Source organism: Denticeps clupeoides, chromosome 1, assembly GCF_900700375.1.
Source record: "Denticeps clupeoides chromosome 1, fDenClu1.1, whole genome shotgun sequence".
Lineage (NCBI taxonomy): Eukaryota > Metazoa > Chordata > Actinopteri > Clupeiformes > Denticipitidae > Denticeps > Denticeps clupeoides.
This window is the reverse complement of record NC_041707.1, coordinates 10,688,417-10,703,673: the sequence shown is the minus strand read 5'-3', so window position 1 is coordinate 10,703,673 and position 15,257 is coordinate 10,688,417. Positions and strand designations below refer to the sequence as shown.

Genomic DNA, 15,257 nt, shown 5'->3' with positions numbered 1-15,257 from the left:
TAACAGTCTATTGTACCTAATGCCCCATATTTCGTTTCTTGTGAATTGTGATTTGATTCAATTTTCCAAATAATTTTTTTATTATTATTTCTTTTTACAGACTATAATATACCTGCAGTGGTACGAATACATTCTGCAGTTGTATGTATTATTATTTAAAAAAAAAACACATGTTTACTGTGACAATAATTTCCACAGTATCGTGATTTACATTGTCAGCACACACTGAGTTGAGATGAGAGTCTTCAAGCTTTCCTTCCAGGCGGTCATTCATGAGTACATGGTGAGATGCATCCACTGCAATAAACCAGGAAGGTGCATACCCAGATTCAAACACACAAGAACACTAAAAGGTGCACAGATTCAAGCTGTACAAAGCTAGCATTACTAATGAAGTTAACCTAAAAGGTTTTATGTTCTCTATTTCTGGTATATAGCAATGAAATGAGGAATGAAATACCTCTGCATGCTGAAGGTAAACCCCTCTTCCGTCTGACAGGCTCCTGAATATTTCTGTTGGATGAAAACATTGGTTCTTATCTGAGGCAGTTGAAAAATAATTAATAACCCTATATTACTGGGCGTGAGCTGTCATTAGCTCAATATTTGCACAGGAGAGGCCCTCAACGTCATTCATCTACTCGACCCACTTTAATTATGAAAAGTCAGTGGTGCTTTGCAGCTTACTGGACATGCATTCCATACGCAGGATGAGGGTGATGAAGCTCTCTAGGGAAAGTCTGCCTGTGGGGTCGCCGTAACGTAGAGCCATGATGCTCAGAAAACCATCACTCACTTGTATACCTAGGGAAAGAAACAGACTTGTCCATGCTTTTTTTGTAAATAGAAACTCAATATTCCCACTGAGATTCTGATCTTTCCGTGCAACAACTCCCCTCAGAAAAACCTCTCAATTGAAATTGGCTCGCTACTGTTAAAAAGCCTTGGAGTTTGGATTGACAATGAACTGAGTCCGATCTCCAGATCCTGCAGGTTCACTCTCTACATGATTCGCAAGATTAGGCCTTTTCCTTAACAACAGGCTACGCAGCTCATCGTCCAGGCAATGGTCATCTCTAAACTCGACTATTGTAACTCTCTCCTGGCTGGAGCCTCTGCAGTCACCATAACACCACTCCAGATGGTCCAAAATGTGGTGGCCCGTCTCATCTTCAATCAGCTGAAACACACCCATGTCACGCCTCTTCTGACCTCTCTCCACTGCCTCCCGGTAGCTGCTCGTATTGAGTTTAAATCCTTGATGCTCGCCTACAGGGCTGTAAATGGAAGTGCACCCTCTGATATCAACACACTACTAGCTAGCTACACTCCCGCACGCCCTCTCAGACTTGCAAAGGAAATGAGACTTAAAAATTCCAATATATATATATATATTACAGAGAGAGAGAGATACATTGTTTGAGGAGCGATATTATTTCAATCATTTTTGGATTTGGTCAAAGGTTCAAATGTTGGATCAATGTTTATAATCTAATTGTATAATCTAATTGTATAATGCTCAGGGACACAAAAATAGATATTGAATTGTTAATTTAATAAAAAATACAATTGATCACTGTAACAAATTTTAATTGAAAATTGAACTGTAACAAATTTAATTCCATGTACGCTCTTATAATTAAATATAAATGTAAGAGTCTCTAGTTTAAACTGAGATTTCAGCTGACTTGTGGTTTGGTGTAACTTGATGACAATTCACCGAAATTATTGCCTAAAAGATTTAGTTATCAGACCTGCAGCCATCACAGCACTTCTCAGCTCGCTCAGGGACAGAAGTCCATCCTTTGAGCTGTCGTTACGGTAGAAGATGTCCTAAAAAAAAAAAACAGGGCAATGGAGGAATGATCAGCAGCAACTGTGCAAGGATTCTGATTGGCCAAAGCCCAGCAATGTCATGCTTACCCTATACGCCACAACACGGAGCCACAGGCGGCGAAACTCATCAGCATTGAGGTGACCAGTGACAGAGAGCTAAAGCATGTGAGGATTAAGGTAACTCTCAGGGCTGATTCTTGACTTAATGTGTTTGCTCATAAGCTAAATGCTTACACAAAAAGGATACATCCATTAATGCAACAATGCTGCGGCAGGAGTCCAGGCTAAAGCCACGCAATGCCCCTTTGTCATGTGCCAAAAGTGACAAACATTCATTTATAGAAATTTCATTTCTAATTTAAGTCTGTCTTGAGCCAATCAGATCACAAATTTACAGATTTGTTACGTAATAAACACATGGTGTCTCCAGATAGTAGATTCTGCGCCTTTTCTTTCTATGAGATCGGATCACAATCCATCTTTGTGGATTTTTTTTCCTGAATCTCTCAACACAGTCCACTAACAGGCAATGGCTGAAAAGTACCTTGAACAATGTTTTCATTCAGGAGTCTCTGAAGCTGTTCTGCATCCACCTCCTCAAACTTGCCCAGCAACAAACAGAACATAAAATACGGAGTACATAGGTGAACCCCACTTGTAGGCTGCAGATCAGCGTGAGCTTCAGAAGTGCTTACCTGATCATGGTACTGCCGAAACATTTTAGATCTGGAATCTTGGTCGGTTTCGTTTAGCTGTGGCTGAAATGCAATGCATGTCATGGATTCTCAGATGCTCAGTGCATCTACATATCAACCTTGATGAGTGTATTGTGCACCATATCCTGCTGATCTACCTTTTTTACCTCCATCTGACCACTGGAGGTTTCCCTAAATGAAAGGATAGAAAACAAAATTGTGTTCGTGATATCCCATTTCAGAAACTATAAAAAATTTCATTGGCTGTTTTGATTGATTTGGGGGAAAAACCTCACACTTAAACAATGTTGGATACAAAAAAAATCAAGTTTTAATCAATAATTGAATTGTTTTCACATCAGACAACAGTATTACAAAATCACATTTTTGAATAAACAGAGATTAAAAAAAAAAAAAAAAACAAATAAAAAAATTACAAATCAAACCAAGTCAGACCCAGTAGATTGGTGAATGATCGTTGCTGTAACTGTACAACTCAAGGAAAGACAACAATTAGGACAGGTTAAAACACGCATTCGTCCTTACTCAACGCAGATCTCGAACTTCGAGAAAACCGTCAGCAGGAAGGATGCACTCTCCCCAGGTTTGAACGTTGATGGGACGATGATGTACTCGCCCTGACTCAGACGGAAGAACTCCGTCACCTCGCGAGAATTCAGGTAATTCTGGGTGTGGGCCACAAGGTTCTTCCTGCTGAAGAAGGGGGCAGGAAACTTCCCTTGTGTCCCTTTAAACTGGTGGATGACACACAGGAAGTTTGTTAAGACAATAATTTGCTTGCATGGTATGAATGTTAATAGCTTAATTGTGCAATAGAAGAAACCACTGACCAAATTAAAAAGTGTGATTCATATAATGTGTTTGTAAAAAATAGTCATGTAACGTATATTTTTCAGTACACTACTACCATTATGTATTGCATAAATGTCCATAATTGCAAATGCTTTAAATACAACACATATACCTTCACCATATTTTGAACTGAACTGTTTATTACTGTTTTGGACTGTTATTACACACTCCTGACCAGATGGTTCTCAATAAATGTTTTATAGCTTCAATTGGTACTTTGGGATAATATCTCACTTTTTGCTGCATGCAGAAGAAGGTAAAACTTACCTCAGGAGGAACCTGTTAAAGGAAGCGATAAAAGAACAAGTCAAATAGCCAATCAAAACTCATAACTCACGTATGAATTACAAAAAGAAAGATATTGGCATACCATGAAAATTGAGAAACCGATGTAGTGGTAGGAACAGAGATGTCGGTGCCTCTTGTCGGGTTTTTGCATGAGCGATACGAACACGGTGTGCGAGTTGTCTGCGACCTGAGCCCCTGTCCCCACCAATGTTATGCGGAATTGTGGATTTGTCCAGAAGCTCTCTGACACGATCATGTTAGAGGCAAAGTTAGCTGAATCACACTTCATCATGAATGTAGTGGTGTGCACAATATTCGGAATCCTCCAAAACTACCTGTGTGGTTGATGCATCCACCCGCAGTCGTTCCAGCAACCCACCTGCCATCACAGGACATCCAGTGACATTTGGAAGACCCGTAAAAAAACCCAGGCCACAGGCCACATATGTCGACAGTAGCGTAGTTTTGGCAGAAATCGTCAACGGACATCCTATACAGGGAGAAAGCATGAATGCAGCATTACGCACAGCGTCCATCTTTGTAACAAAGGGCTGTGAATTTCTGAAACCCTCACCAGAACTCGCCATTATCATCAATGGACAGAAAGCTCATTCTGTCCTCAGGACTCACGGTTCTCCATTTGGGTGACCTGCACAAATGAGCACCATTGTCGGAATATTTTCATTGATTGTTATTAGCAGGTTTCCTTTCTCTGGAAATTCTTGGATGTAATTGTGGAGTTTCATTGTGTACACAATCAACCTGAGTCACATCAGGAAGTACCACTGGTTAGGATTTAAATCTACAGCCTGTTTCACAATGCAGTGATATTTCCTGCTATGTAGGACAATATTTGTGTTTCTTCCAGTAATCAATTTAATTGATTTTTTTGTACTCTGCACAAAATGGACTCGCATTTCAATCACATTTCCGTATAGCCCTGACTGTGTGAAGAATTTGTAGACCTGATATCCCCACAGCAGAAATTGTCTCAATTTAACAGCAAATCCTCGGGAATGGAGCAGCATTGGGTCATGAAAGCAGTCAGGCATCACTATGGGCTTCTACCATATTAAACAGTTCATCAAACATCATTACCTTTTGTATCATAAAAACCTTTGCCAAGTCATGCTGATGTCAAATCAAAATATTCAGTTAAATTCTACATTGACATTTGAATTAAAACAAGTCTTCTAACCAGGGATGTCTGGACATCTGACACTGAGCAACATGAAAGCCTCACCCAGGTTTTATCGTTTTTGAGAGTGTGTGGAGTTGTGCTTAGAACTGGGTGTGTTATTACATAAAAATTCTTGTATAGGTCATACATTTACATTACATTTACGTCATTTACCAGATGCCCTTATCCAGAGCGACTTACAATTAGTAGTTACAAAGGACAGTCCCCCTGGAGCAACTTAGGGTTAAGTGTCTTGCTCAGTGACACAATGGTAGTAAGTGGGATTTGAACCTGGGTCTTCTGGTTCATAGGCGAGTTCGTTACCCACTAGGCTACTACCACCCTATAGGTTGTACAATAGGTTGCACAATAAACCTTGCTCCAACTAATCCAACTAGATGGTTTAACTAGATGGTTTAACCTGAATCTAAATCTTTAAATTTACATCAAAGAGACACACTGTTTCTCCTATTCACACAAGTACATATTTTTTAGCTTTTAACTTACTAACGGACAGGAGCTTCACTGACACTGTTAGGCCAAGACACACTTACTTGTCACTCCAATCCCCACGCCATTCTCCGTGGCCCCAAGGATTCAGCAGCCTCACCAATTTCACGGGATTCCCACTGCTCATAATCTTCAGGACAGAACCATGTTACTATAGGCATGATGCATATAGCATTAGCATAAACTACCATACTATTTCTACCTCTGTGACTATTAAAGTATAGCTAACATTTTCATAATGGTATTTCCATTACATCAAACATTTTTGCTTGTTACCTCAGCCACTCCGGTAACAGTGTAGGCGTGGCCTTCAACAATGCCATTGGGTTGCACAGCGTTGCCCCTCCCCTAAAACACGGCATGCATAATATTAGGGTTACTATGGTCCATTTTAAAATGGTTTTGTGAAATTATGTTAGCTGTGCTCGGTCCTCACCGCCGGAGGAGTGCCACATCCCATAAGTGACCCCGATTCGGCTGCCCGGTACATGAGATCCCACAGCTCGGGTGGTGGCGGCTGCAGCTGATAGGTTATGTGCGCCCTGCCTGTGAAGTCCATCAAGGCTTCCGATATGTTCCCAGCATTCATGTCTGCATATGAGCCGCATACCCTGAGATTCACAGACGCCACTAGTGTCACACAGTCACTCCGAAAAAAACAAACCCAGGGCAAATAAATCTGTACGCGTTAATTATTCACTTACTTAGCATAGGCTTTCTCCATCAGAGCGGCCCAGAACTCGTTGGGGGTTTTGGACTGCACGAAAATGAGATGCCCATCTATGGTCGGCAGCAGGTCGTCAATCACTACGTCCACCCACTTTCCAAACCTCCAGAACTGAGATCATGGTGATTAGTGGAGAGTCATTATTTAAAACCAAGCATTATGTTTGTAAAAATGACATATGAAATTATGACATATGATATTTTTGTGTGTGTATGGTTTACCCTGAAGTGAAAAATGCCTGCATAATCCACTTGAAATGACTGTTCGGTTGGTATAATTTGCTCCCGGGTGGATTTTTGAAATGTCAGTGCCCCAATTGCAGCAAGAAACCAGCAGTTTCCTGAGAGCAGCAGAGCAAACAAAGCAGCGTTTCAGGGGACAAATATTTACACTCTCCACTTTACACCATGTCTCTTAAGACCTTTTTTTTTTTTAATTACATACATAGAAAACGCAGAGTAAATACTTGGATGAGCCAAAGGTCAGAACTTACCCAGTTCTCCCTGTATGATGTCGAACCTTGACATTCCATTCAAAATAAAATAAGGGTCTGGAACTATTTGCTGTAAAAAATAAGTTAAAAGAGTAATCTTCAATTTATGGGGAAAAAAAACAAACTGGAAAAAAATGTTAAGAATCGTTAACACTTTTAGGGTTGCGCAAGACAAGCATAACACTTCCTGTAGGATTAAATTGATTGTCACTTGAAAACATTAACAGCTGGTTCCATAAAAACTCCCAAAATGAAAATCACACATTGTCCTTCCCCTTAGTCCTTGTTCACCAATTGGCTTTTAGCAAATCTCATTTGTGGATCCAGTGAATCATACAGTATGTGTGTTGTTTTGGTGACATTATCGTGCATTACAGTGTAATGACGTACAGTACAGGGGAAAAGATTGGACACACCTTCTCATTCAATGTGTTTTCTTTATTTTCATGACATTTACATTGGTAGATTCTCACTGAAGGCATCAAAACTATAAATGAGCACATGTGGAGTTGTACTTAAAAAGTGGAGACCTGTCCTCCACAGTCACCGGACCTGAACCCAATCGAGATGGTTTGGGGTGAGCTGGACCGCAGAGTGAAGTTAAAGGGTCCAACAAGTGCTAAACACCTCTGGGAACTCCTTCAAGACTGTTGGAGAACCATTTCAGGTGACGACCTCTTGAAGCTCATCGAGAGAATACCAAGAGTGTGCAAAGCAGTAATCAGAGCAAAGGGTGGATATTTTGAAGAAACTAGAATATAAAACATGTTTTCAGTTATTTCACCTTTTTTTGTTAAGTACATAACTCCACATGTGTTCATTCATAGTTCTGATGCATTCAGTGAGAATCTACCAATGTAAATGGTCATGAAAATAAAGAAAAGACACTGAATAAGAAGGTGTGTCCAAACGTTTGGCCTGCACTGTACTGTAATGTAAGTGACGTGGAAAAAAAACAGCAACAATAATAAGGATAAAGAAATTACACGGGGTCTGAGCCACACGACATCGGCCAGACGCTCAGGCTGCAGGAGTCCGGGACCGATGGAGCGTGTGTCCGGTGGGAACGCGTCGTCCACGAATCTGGCGCGGCGGGACAGACACTCGCGGTGGAGCTCTCGGAAGCTCTGCTCCAGGAACGTGTCGGGGTTGGCGGGGGACCCGGGGTCGCCGCTCTTTCTGCGCTCGTTCAAAACAGCACGACACACCCCTGGAAGTGGCATTGCCGCGGGCGATTCCAAACTCTGTTTATTAACTTAAAAAAGAAAGAAAGTTAGTAAGTGTAAAGGGTGATTTTCTGTTTTAGCCGCAGGCTCCGTGGGAAACGCTACCTTCCTCCGAGGTGAGGAACGCCGTCAGTGGCAGGTTCTGAGGTGAAACTGGCGCTCTTATACGATCCCGCCCCCCGCGCGCACCGGTGTCCTAACAGATCAGCCTACCTGTCAGAATGGCCTGCCCTTGGGTACTGCGCATGCGTCGAGGTAGTCTAGACTCGCGGTCGTGTTTCGGTATTGTACATAGTTTACCGTGTATTTTTTTTACTCCAAAACTTAGCTGTGGTGCATGGAAGTATGATTTGAGTGTAGTTTTCTGTAGTTGTTTCTTGTTATTTCAGCAAGGTTCTTCACGCGTGTACCGCGTGATTCACGGATTGTGAATGTATAAATTTACGAATTTAACTTTCTGCGGGCTGATCCTACGGACTGTGGGTTAACCTAAATAATCTATTTGAGTAGGGTGAATACCATAGGTATGTACACTAGATGTCTGTGAAGATTCTCAGTCCGAAAGTTGAGTCATGGCAACTGGACTTTCTTTCTTTTCGGCAACGTGAGCAATTAAACAAGGAAGTGATGTGGTTAGTGAAGGCCCGCCTTGATGAGCGATCTGACTGTTTCTAACTCAGTGAATTGTTATTCTATTTTTTACTCAAAATAGTTTGAAATGAACTAGGGATTGCATCAGCACTTTGCACATTCAATTGCCAAATGGAAATTTTTATGTCAAATTACATGCTCTGATTTAATACTGAATTGCCAGATGTAAAATTAATTTCACTTAGAATTTTTTGTTTATAATATTCTATAAAATACCACAAAATTGCAACTTCTGAGCTTTTATTAGTTAATAATTAGACCATGCAATGTATTCCCATTATTGCCAGATAATATGTGTGTAACATATGCAGCTCTCTGCACTTCCAATCAAGAGGGTCTCCTGAAGTGAATGCTATTTCTGGACCCAGGACTGAATCCTGGGATTTTTCAGTTGAGATCCATCACAGACCATGATGCTTTTGTAACAGATGAGGCACTTCGGAATGTGAAGGGGGTGAAAGGCCAATATGTACTTCATAAGCATCTGTCCTACTTTCATCCCATAAAAGGATTTCCACCAGACATATTTTTTGAAGGAATCGATCCTTCCAGGAACTGTTCTGGTGCCTGAAGGATTTGATTTCTAAGAGATTTTTCACATTGGATTTTCTGAATAACCAATTTCCATAGAAATATTCAGACAGAGTTAAAGATTGCCAAATATTTCTTATAAAAGGAACCATAGGAGGTAATGGATATGAAAACAGGACTCTGTAACAGTTGCTCCCCTTGATGACTGGCAGTAAAGTGCCTGAAAATTAGCCTTCTTGGGTGGCTTTCTCAAAGAGATTGTTGAGTTGGTTTTTATCTAGGGCTGAAGCGATTATTCGAATAACTCAGATGGACAAATCTACATTCATTAGCATATAGATTTACTTTTGGGCGAGTTTATAGCATTTGTTGCATAAATCAATGTTTTTTATCTTCCCCACATGCATTGCACACACATGCACTAAGACAAATTCTCTCTCTCTATTTTGCACATAACATTGCAAGACAAACATTCGACCGACATACCTCATCTGGATACAACTGGAAACTGAACTGTATTGTTTAAGTTGGATTATTAGTAAAACCTGAATTGTTTGTTTATATTTTCTTTTTACTATTTTGTATCTATTTTTTATCTCTTTATTCTCAGATGGGCTATAGCAGGGGGTAAATCCAAGGACAAATAGGCTAACCTATGTTTCATAGGTTTTTTTCATGTACATCATGAATGTTTCACAGAAAGTTTGATTAAATGGGCTTAGTTCTGGAGCCAGTAACCCAAAGGTTTTAAGCTTTGATCTAATAAAAGTATTGAGTTTGAATAAAAAAACTTTTTTTTGTGAGTGACAACAGCCAATTGCTTGCTCATTTTAAGAGGATTTTGCATAACACACTATTGACATCGATTAATCAATGAAAAATTGACAGAATACTCGATTCCAAAAATATTCGATAGTTGCAGCTCTAGTTTTATCAACAACATTTTCTGAGAAATCTATTTGTTACTTGACCAGGAAGATAACGGATCACAAGAAACTACTGCTTGAGACATTTCCTGATCTTAAACTGAGACCAAAACATCACTTTGTGCTGCATTATCCATACTTTGGTCCTTTGGTGGCCTATTGGACCATGTGTCTTGAGTCAAAGCATAGTTTCTTTAAGATAATAGTGCACGATACAAGAATGTTCTTCTCATTCTGGCTACCAAACATCAGCAGATGATTGCTACCTGGATGGCCAAGATGTTTTCAAACCACACCCCTTATAGAGCAAGTCAAAGTTATTGAAATAGCATCTTTGGATGTCACTCAGAGATCTTTAGTCAGGCACAGATATCCTGATTAAGAGTCTGTGTCCCTGTCCTCTGACATCTATCTAGAAGGGATACGATATACAAAGTGCATGGTCATCTCCGCTGGACAGTGCAGTAGTTCTCCTGAGTTCTTCAAGATTCTGAACATTATGCTACACCTGACAAAGTGATATTGCTCACAAGAAAGATGGAGTCATGGTACATAAAACACTACAGGGCCTATGAGCAAGATCTCTTGGATGTTGATTCTCTGAATGACCACCACCCTTTCACAACCTATTCAGTTGGAGGAAAGGTGCTTGTTACCTTGAGGACGGCTCTGCTTCATTGAATAGTGTGGTATGGATTGTATTCTCCTGTTAAATAAACTCATGCATATTTAAATGTACTGTGTGCTCTGGAAACAAACATTTCTAGATAGATCTGTTAATAATGTGCATTGTACATAATGTTAATTTATCAGGTCTTGTTAGTGTATTGGTCACTGTGTGTATATCCAATATATGAATCATATTACTCTTTATTCATTATATGGCTTTCCTTTACAGGCCATGTTACTGCATGTGGACCAAACTACGTGCTGCTGGCTGTTAAGAGGTCAGTGTTGATAAAAGAGGAAGAGGGGAGGAAGGTGAAGATAGTCGGCAGTCCATGAAGAAATCAAAAAGATGGGAGGTCAACTACTCTCCTAACCACCTCATTGCTGAAGATGATGACATCTTAGAAGGAGAGACTAAAGGCAATGAAAAAAGGAGAAGGGATCCATCTTTTCATATGCCAAAAGAGAAGTGCACCTTCTCGCTCAGAAGGAAAGAGATTGTGAAGAAGGCCCCAATAGTGTCTGAAGTCCAGCTCTGTTTTGTGAAGATCAGGTCTGTGAATCTGTGTGTATTGTAGCGTCCCGTCGAATTAAAACAGCTTTACTGATGGTCTGATGATCTTTATTTCTTTCTCATTCACATTGCGCTATCAAACCAACGTAAGAGCTAAAAGAAAACAATAAATACAAATTAACAATCTAAAACAAAAAAAAATCGTCATTAAATAAAGCTAAGTATAGCCGTAGCTTTCTTAAACATTAATAAAAGTTAAACATAAATAAATAAATTTACAGAAAATTCCAACAAACCTTGTGTCCACTATCGACAGGAGCTAAACAAAGAAAACTATACACTTTCTGTAATGCTATTTCCCCTTATCACCGTGTTTTCCGTCGTTTTTATGTCCCTTCCCGATTAACTTTCGCTCTCGGCGATAATACAGTCAACTTCCGGTTTTCCGTCCTTTCAAAATAAAAGTATCCGTCTCACAGGAACTTACAAAATAAAGGCACATAAGTAAAGTTATGATAGCAAGACATGTTACACAATAACCCCAAAACGTTTCAAAGTCATTTACATGTATGTATATACATTCATTTATTGTTTGATATACTGATTGTTTGATCTAACCAACAGAAATGTGCTGAGTTTAAACGTGTTAAAACGTGTTTGATGTGTTTTGAGGTCTGGCAGTCGCCACTAGTTTAAGTTCTCCCCTTATTTCCCCTGTTTTCGGCCATTGCGCCCTGTTTCTTTATTGTTTAATAAACCATTGTTTTCACTGTTGTCCCGCCTCTGCACTTACTTCCCCCGTCAGCTCGCCGACGTCCACTTTTGAGAATTACTAGTGATGTTTGCGATGTCTCACAGCAATTGATGTGCAAGATTTGGTTATGTTCTTGAAATACTAAATTAATTTATGTCCCCATTCTGCACCCATGTCATTATACATGATGGAAGAAAGATTATCTAAATCTTACCCAGGACACAGATAAAGTGGAGAAGACCTTCTCCTCGACCTCTCTGCAGCATTTGACACCGTTAACCACAAGACTCTCTTGTCAATCCTGAAGAGGCTTGGAATTCAGGGATCAGCATGGCAGTGGTTTGCTTCCTACCTTGATGAGCGATCTTACTAAGTGACCTGGAAAGGATCCACCTCTACCTCACGTACACTCTCCACTGGTGTCCCTCAAGGCTCAGTGCTAGTCCTCTCAGTCCTCTCTTTTTACTATACTTTACTTTACTTTACTTTAATTTACTTTATTTAGCAGACGCTTTTATCCAAAGCGACTTACAAGAGGAAGACACCAGCAATTCTCGTTCGATTTCTATAGAATTTTGAGTTTACAAACTAAGAGCCCTGATAAGGCTCAAACTTGTCAGCGAAGAGCATGCTCAGAGATTGTTAGGTGCTAGACGAAGAAAAATTATAATGTATTTATACATTTTTGTATTGTTTGTGCAATGTGCACGCATGTGCGGGTGTAAGTGTTAGATTTGTCTGTAATATTTTTTGAACAAGTGGGTTTTCACCTGCTTCTTAAAAGTGGTGATAGTCTCGGCTAGTCGTGTGGAGGAGGGCAGGTTGTTTCACCAGCCAGGGACAACGGAGAACAGAGATGATTGAAATCGGAGACCCCGTGAAGAAGGAATTTTTAGTCTCCTTTCATTTGCTGATCTGAGAGAGCGTGCAGGAGTGTAGCTAGGTAGTATTGTATTGATATAGGAGGGTGCAGTTCCATTTACAGCCCTGTAGGCAGCATCAAGGATTTGAACTCAATGCGAGCAGCTACCGGGAGCCAGTGGAGAGAGGTAAGAAGAGGTGTAACATGGGTGTATTTTGGCTGATTGAAGATGAGACGGGCTGCCATATTTTGGATCATCTGGAGTGGTTTTATGGTGACTGCAGAGGCTCCAGCCAGGAGAGAGTTACAATAGTCGAGTTTGGAGATGACCATTGCCTGGACGAGGAGCTGCGTAGCCTGTTTTGAGAGAAAAGGCCGAATCTTGCGAATGTTGTAGAGAGTGAACCTGCAGGATCTGGAGATTGCAGCAACGTGATGGTTCAAACTCAGTTTGTCATCAATCCAAACTCCAAGGCTTTTTGCAGATGCCGTGGGTGTAAACAGTAGCGAGCCAATTTGAATTGAAAGGTTTTGCTGAGGGGAATTGTTGCCCGGAAAGATCAGAATCTCGGTTTTTGATAGATTGAGTTGGAGGTGTCGCTCAGACATCCATGCCGATATGTCTGAGAGGCAGGCCGAAATTTTTGTTGCTATAGTAGCATCTTCTGGTGGGAATGACAGATAGAGCTGGGTGTCATCAGCATAAGAGTGATAGAAGAAGCCATGTGATTGGATGATGTGACCAAGTGAGCGAGTGTATATTGAGAATAGAAGGGGGCCAAGGACAGAGCCTTGTGGAACCCCTGTGGTTACCCTAGAGAGGACAGATGTCTCACCTCCCCATGATACCTTGAAGGACCTGTCGTGAAGATAAGAGGTGAACCAATCTAGTACGGTTCCTGTAACTCCTAAATCAGAGAGTGTGGTGAGAAGAATTTCATGGTTAACTGTGTCGAAGGCAGCAGATAGATCAAGTAGGACAAGGACAGACGATCTGTCGGCAGCTCTTGCAGCACAAAGGTCATCCATCATTTCCCGGAGGGAGGTTTCAGTTGAATGCCCTTTCCTGAAACCAGACTGAAAAGGGTCGAGAAGATCATGCTCGTGGAGATCACTTTTCTCAAGATCACTTGGTGAGGTCATTTCCTAACATGGATTATCCTACCACTGCTATGCTGATGACAAACAACTCCTCTTCTCCTTTCCTCCCTCTGATCTACATGCTGCTTCCAAAATCTCTGCATGTCTAACCAACATCTCGTCTTGGATGGCAGCCCATCACCTCCAACTCAATCCCACCAAAACTGAACTAATATTCATTCCAGCAGATTCTTCACCACATCAGGATCTTGCTATTTACCTAGACAACTCAGAGCTCTCTCCTTCTACAACAGCCTGCAACCTTGGCATAACATTATACAACCAACTCTCCTTCTCGACTCACATCAGCAATCTTTCCCGCTCATGTAGATTCCTTCTCTACAATATCAGACGAATCCGCCCTTATCTGTCAACCCAGGTCACCCAGCTACTGGTTCAGTCCTTAGTAATCTCACGACTGGACTACTGTAACTCCCTTCTAGCTGGTCTACCACTATGTACCATCTGACCTCTACAACTCATACAAAATGCAGCAGCACAACTGATCTTCAACCTTCCCAAATTCTCCCACACCACCCCTCTGCTATGTTCCCTCCACTGGCTCCCAGTAGCTGCACGCATCAAAATACTGATGCTGGCCTACAAAGCCAAACATGGAGTAGCACCATCCTACCTCACAGCCCTTATTACACCTCACACTGCACCTCCAGTACTGCTCGCCTGGTCCCTCCATCTCTCGGTGGTGGAATGAACTTCCCCTCGAGGTCAGAACAGCTCAGTCACTGAGTATTTTCAAACGACAGCTCAAGACCTTCCTCTTTAGAGAATATTCAGATTTACTTGTAACCTTCTTATTGTCGAACTTGTGTACAGAATCTACAACAGAGTGAATAAAAAGATTGTATTCATAGTTGGGGGTCCTAGTGAACCGGAATTGATCTCTTCATCCATGGAAACTTGAAAGCACGTTGTAAGTCGCTCTGGATAAGGCCAAATTCCATAAATATAAATGTAAATGTAAGAAAACCAAGGGAATGAAAGCTGGTATCCTGAATATGGTTGAAGGCAATTCCCCTTTTCTGGCTGTGACCAGCATTGCCATTGTATTGGAAGAAGCTGCTGTGCTTAAGGAAATTCCAGATCTGTTTGGACTGCTCTTTGCATTGAATATAGCGTACGCACAAGAGGTGAAGTACACTTTTCAGGTAATAGAGAAGATAGTCTTGGAGCTGAACACACAATGCTAATCTTGGTCTCTCTAAAACACAAGTTGGTAAGTTTTTATTATGATGTGAAGGTGCCTTTTACTCTAAAATATATTATTATGAACATTTGAGCAGTTTTATTTACCATATTTAGGGATTTTTTTTTGGAATTAAAACTGTTTATTTTACAATTTATTTTACATTTAACTAATTTAA

At 40.8% G+C, this 15,257-nt stretch overlaps 1 protein-coding gene across 1 annotated transcript; it reads right to left on the bottom strand.

The window, feature by feature from the left end:
• Positions 1–270: 270 nt before the first annotated feature.
• LOC114795481 (calpain-1 catalytic subunit) lies at positions 271–8,062 on the bottom strand. Its single transcript, XM_028988834.1, has 21 exons — positions 7,589–8,062; positions 6,603–6,672; positions 6,331–6,449; positions 6,087–6,220; positions 5,808–5,993; positions 5,659–5,725; positions 5,427–5,512; positions 4,267–4,341; positions 4,028–4,182; positions 3,775–3,935; positions 3,672–3,683; positions 3,078–3,286; positions 2,699–2,723; positions 2,532–2,594; positions 2,381–2,438; positions 2,084–2,139; positions 1,924–1,992; positions 1,755–1,833; positions 688–804; positions 461–513; positions 271–297 (listed from the first exon to the last, which is right to left on the bottom strand). The coding sequence occupies exons 1-21, from the start codon at positions 7,823–7,825 to the stop codon at positions 271–273; spliced, it is 2,058 nt and encodes a 685-aa protein (XP_028844667.1). The 5' UTR covers positions 7,826–8,062.
• Positions 8,063–15,257: the final 7,195 nt, after the last annotated feature.

What these genes read in the sequence shown, in the direction of transcription:
- LOC114795481 (XM_028988834.1), bottom strand. Translation starts at nt 7,825, where the DNA reads ATGCCACTTCCAGGGGTGTGTCGTGCTGTTTTGAACGAGCGCAGAAAG. An exon ending in CCTCCGGCGGTGAGGACCGA is followed by an intron (nt 5,726 to 5,807) that starts GCACAGCTAACA and finishes GTTTTAGGGGAG; the next exon opens with GGGCAACGCTGTGCAACCCA. An exon ending in CTGTTACCGGAGTGGCTGAG is followed by an intron (nt 5,513 to 5,658) that starts GTAACAAGCAAA and finishes TCTGTCCTGAAG; the next exon opens with ATTATGAGCAGTGGGAATCC.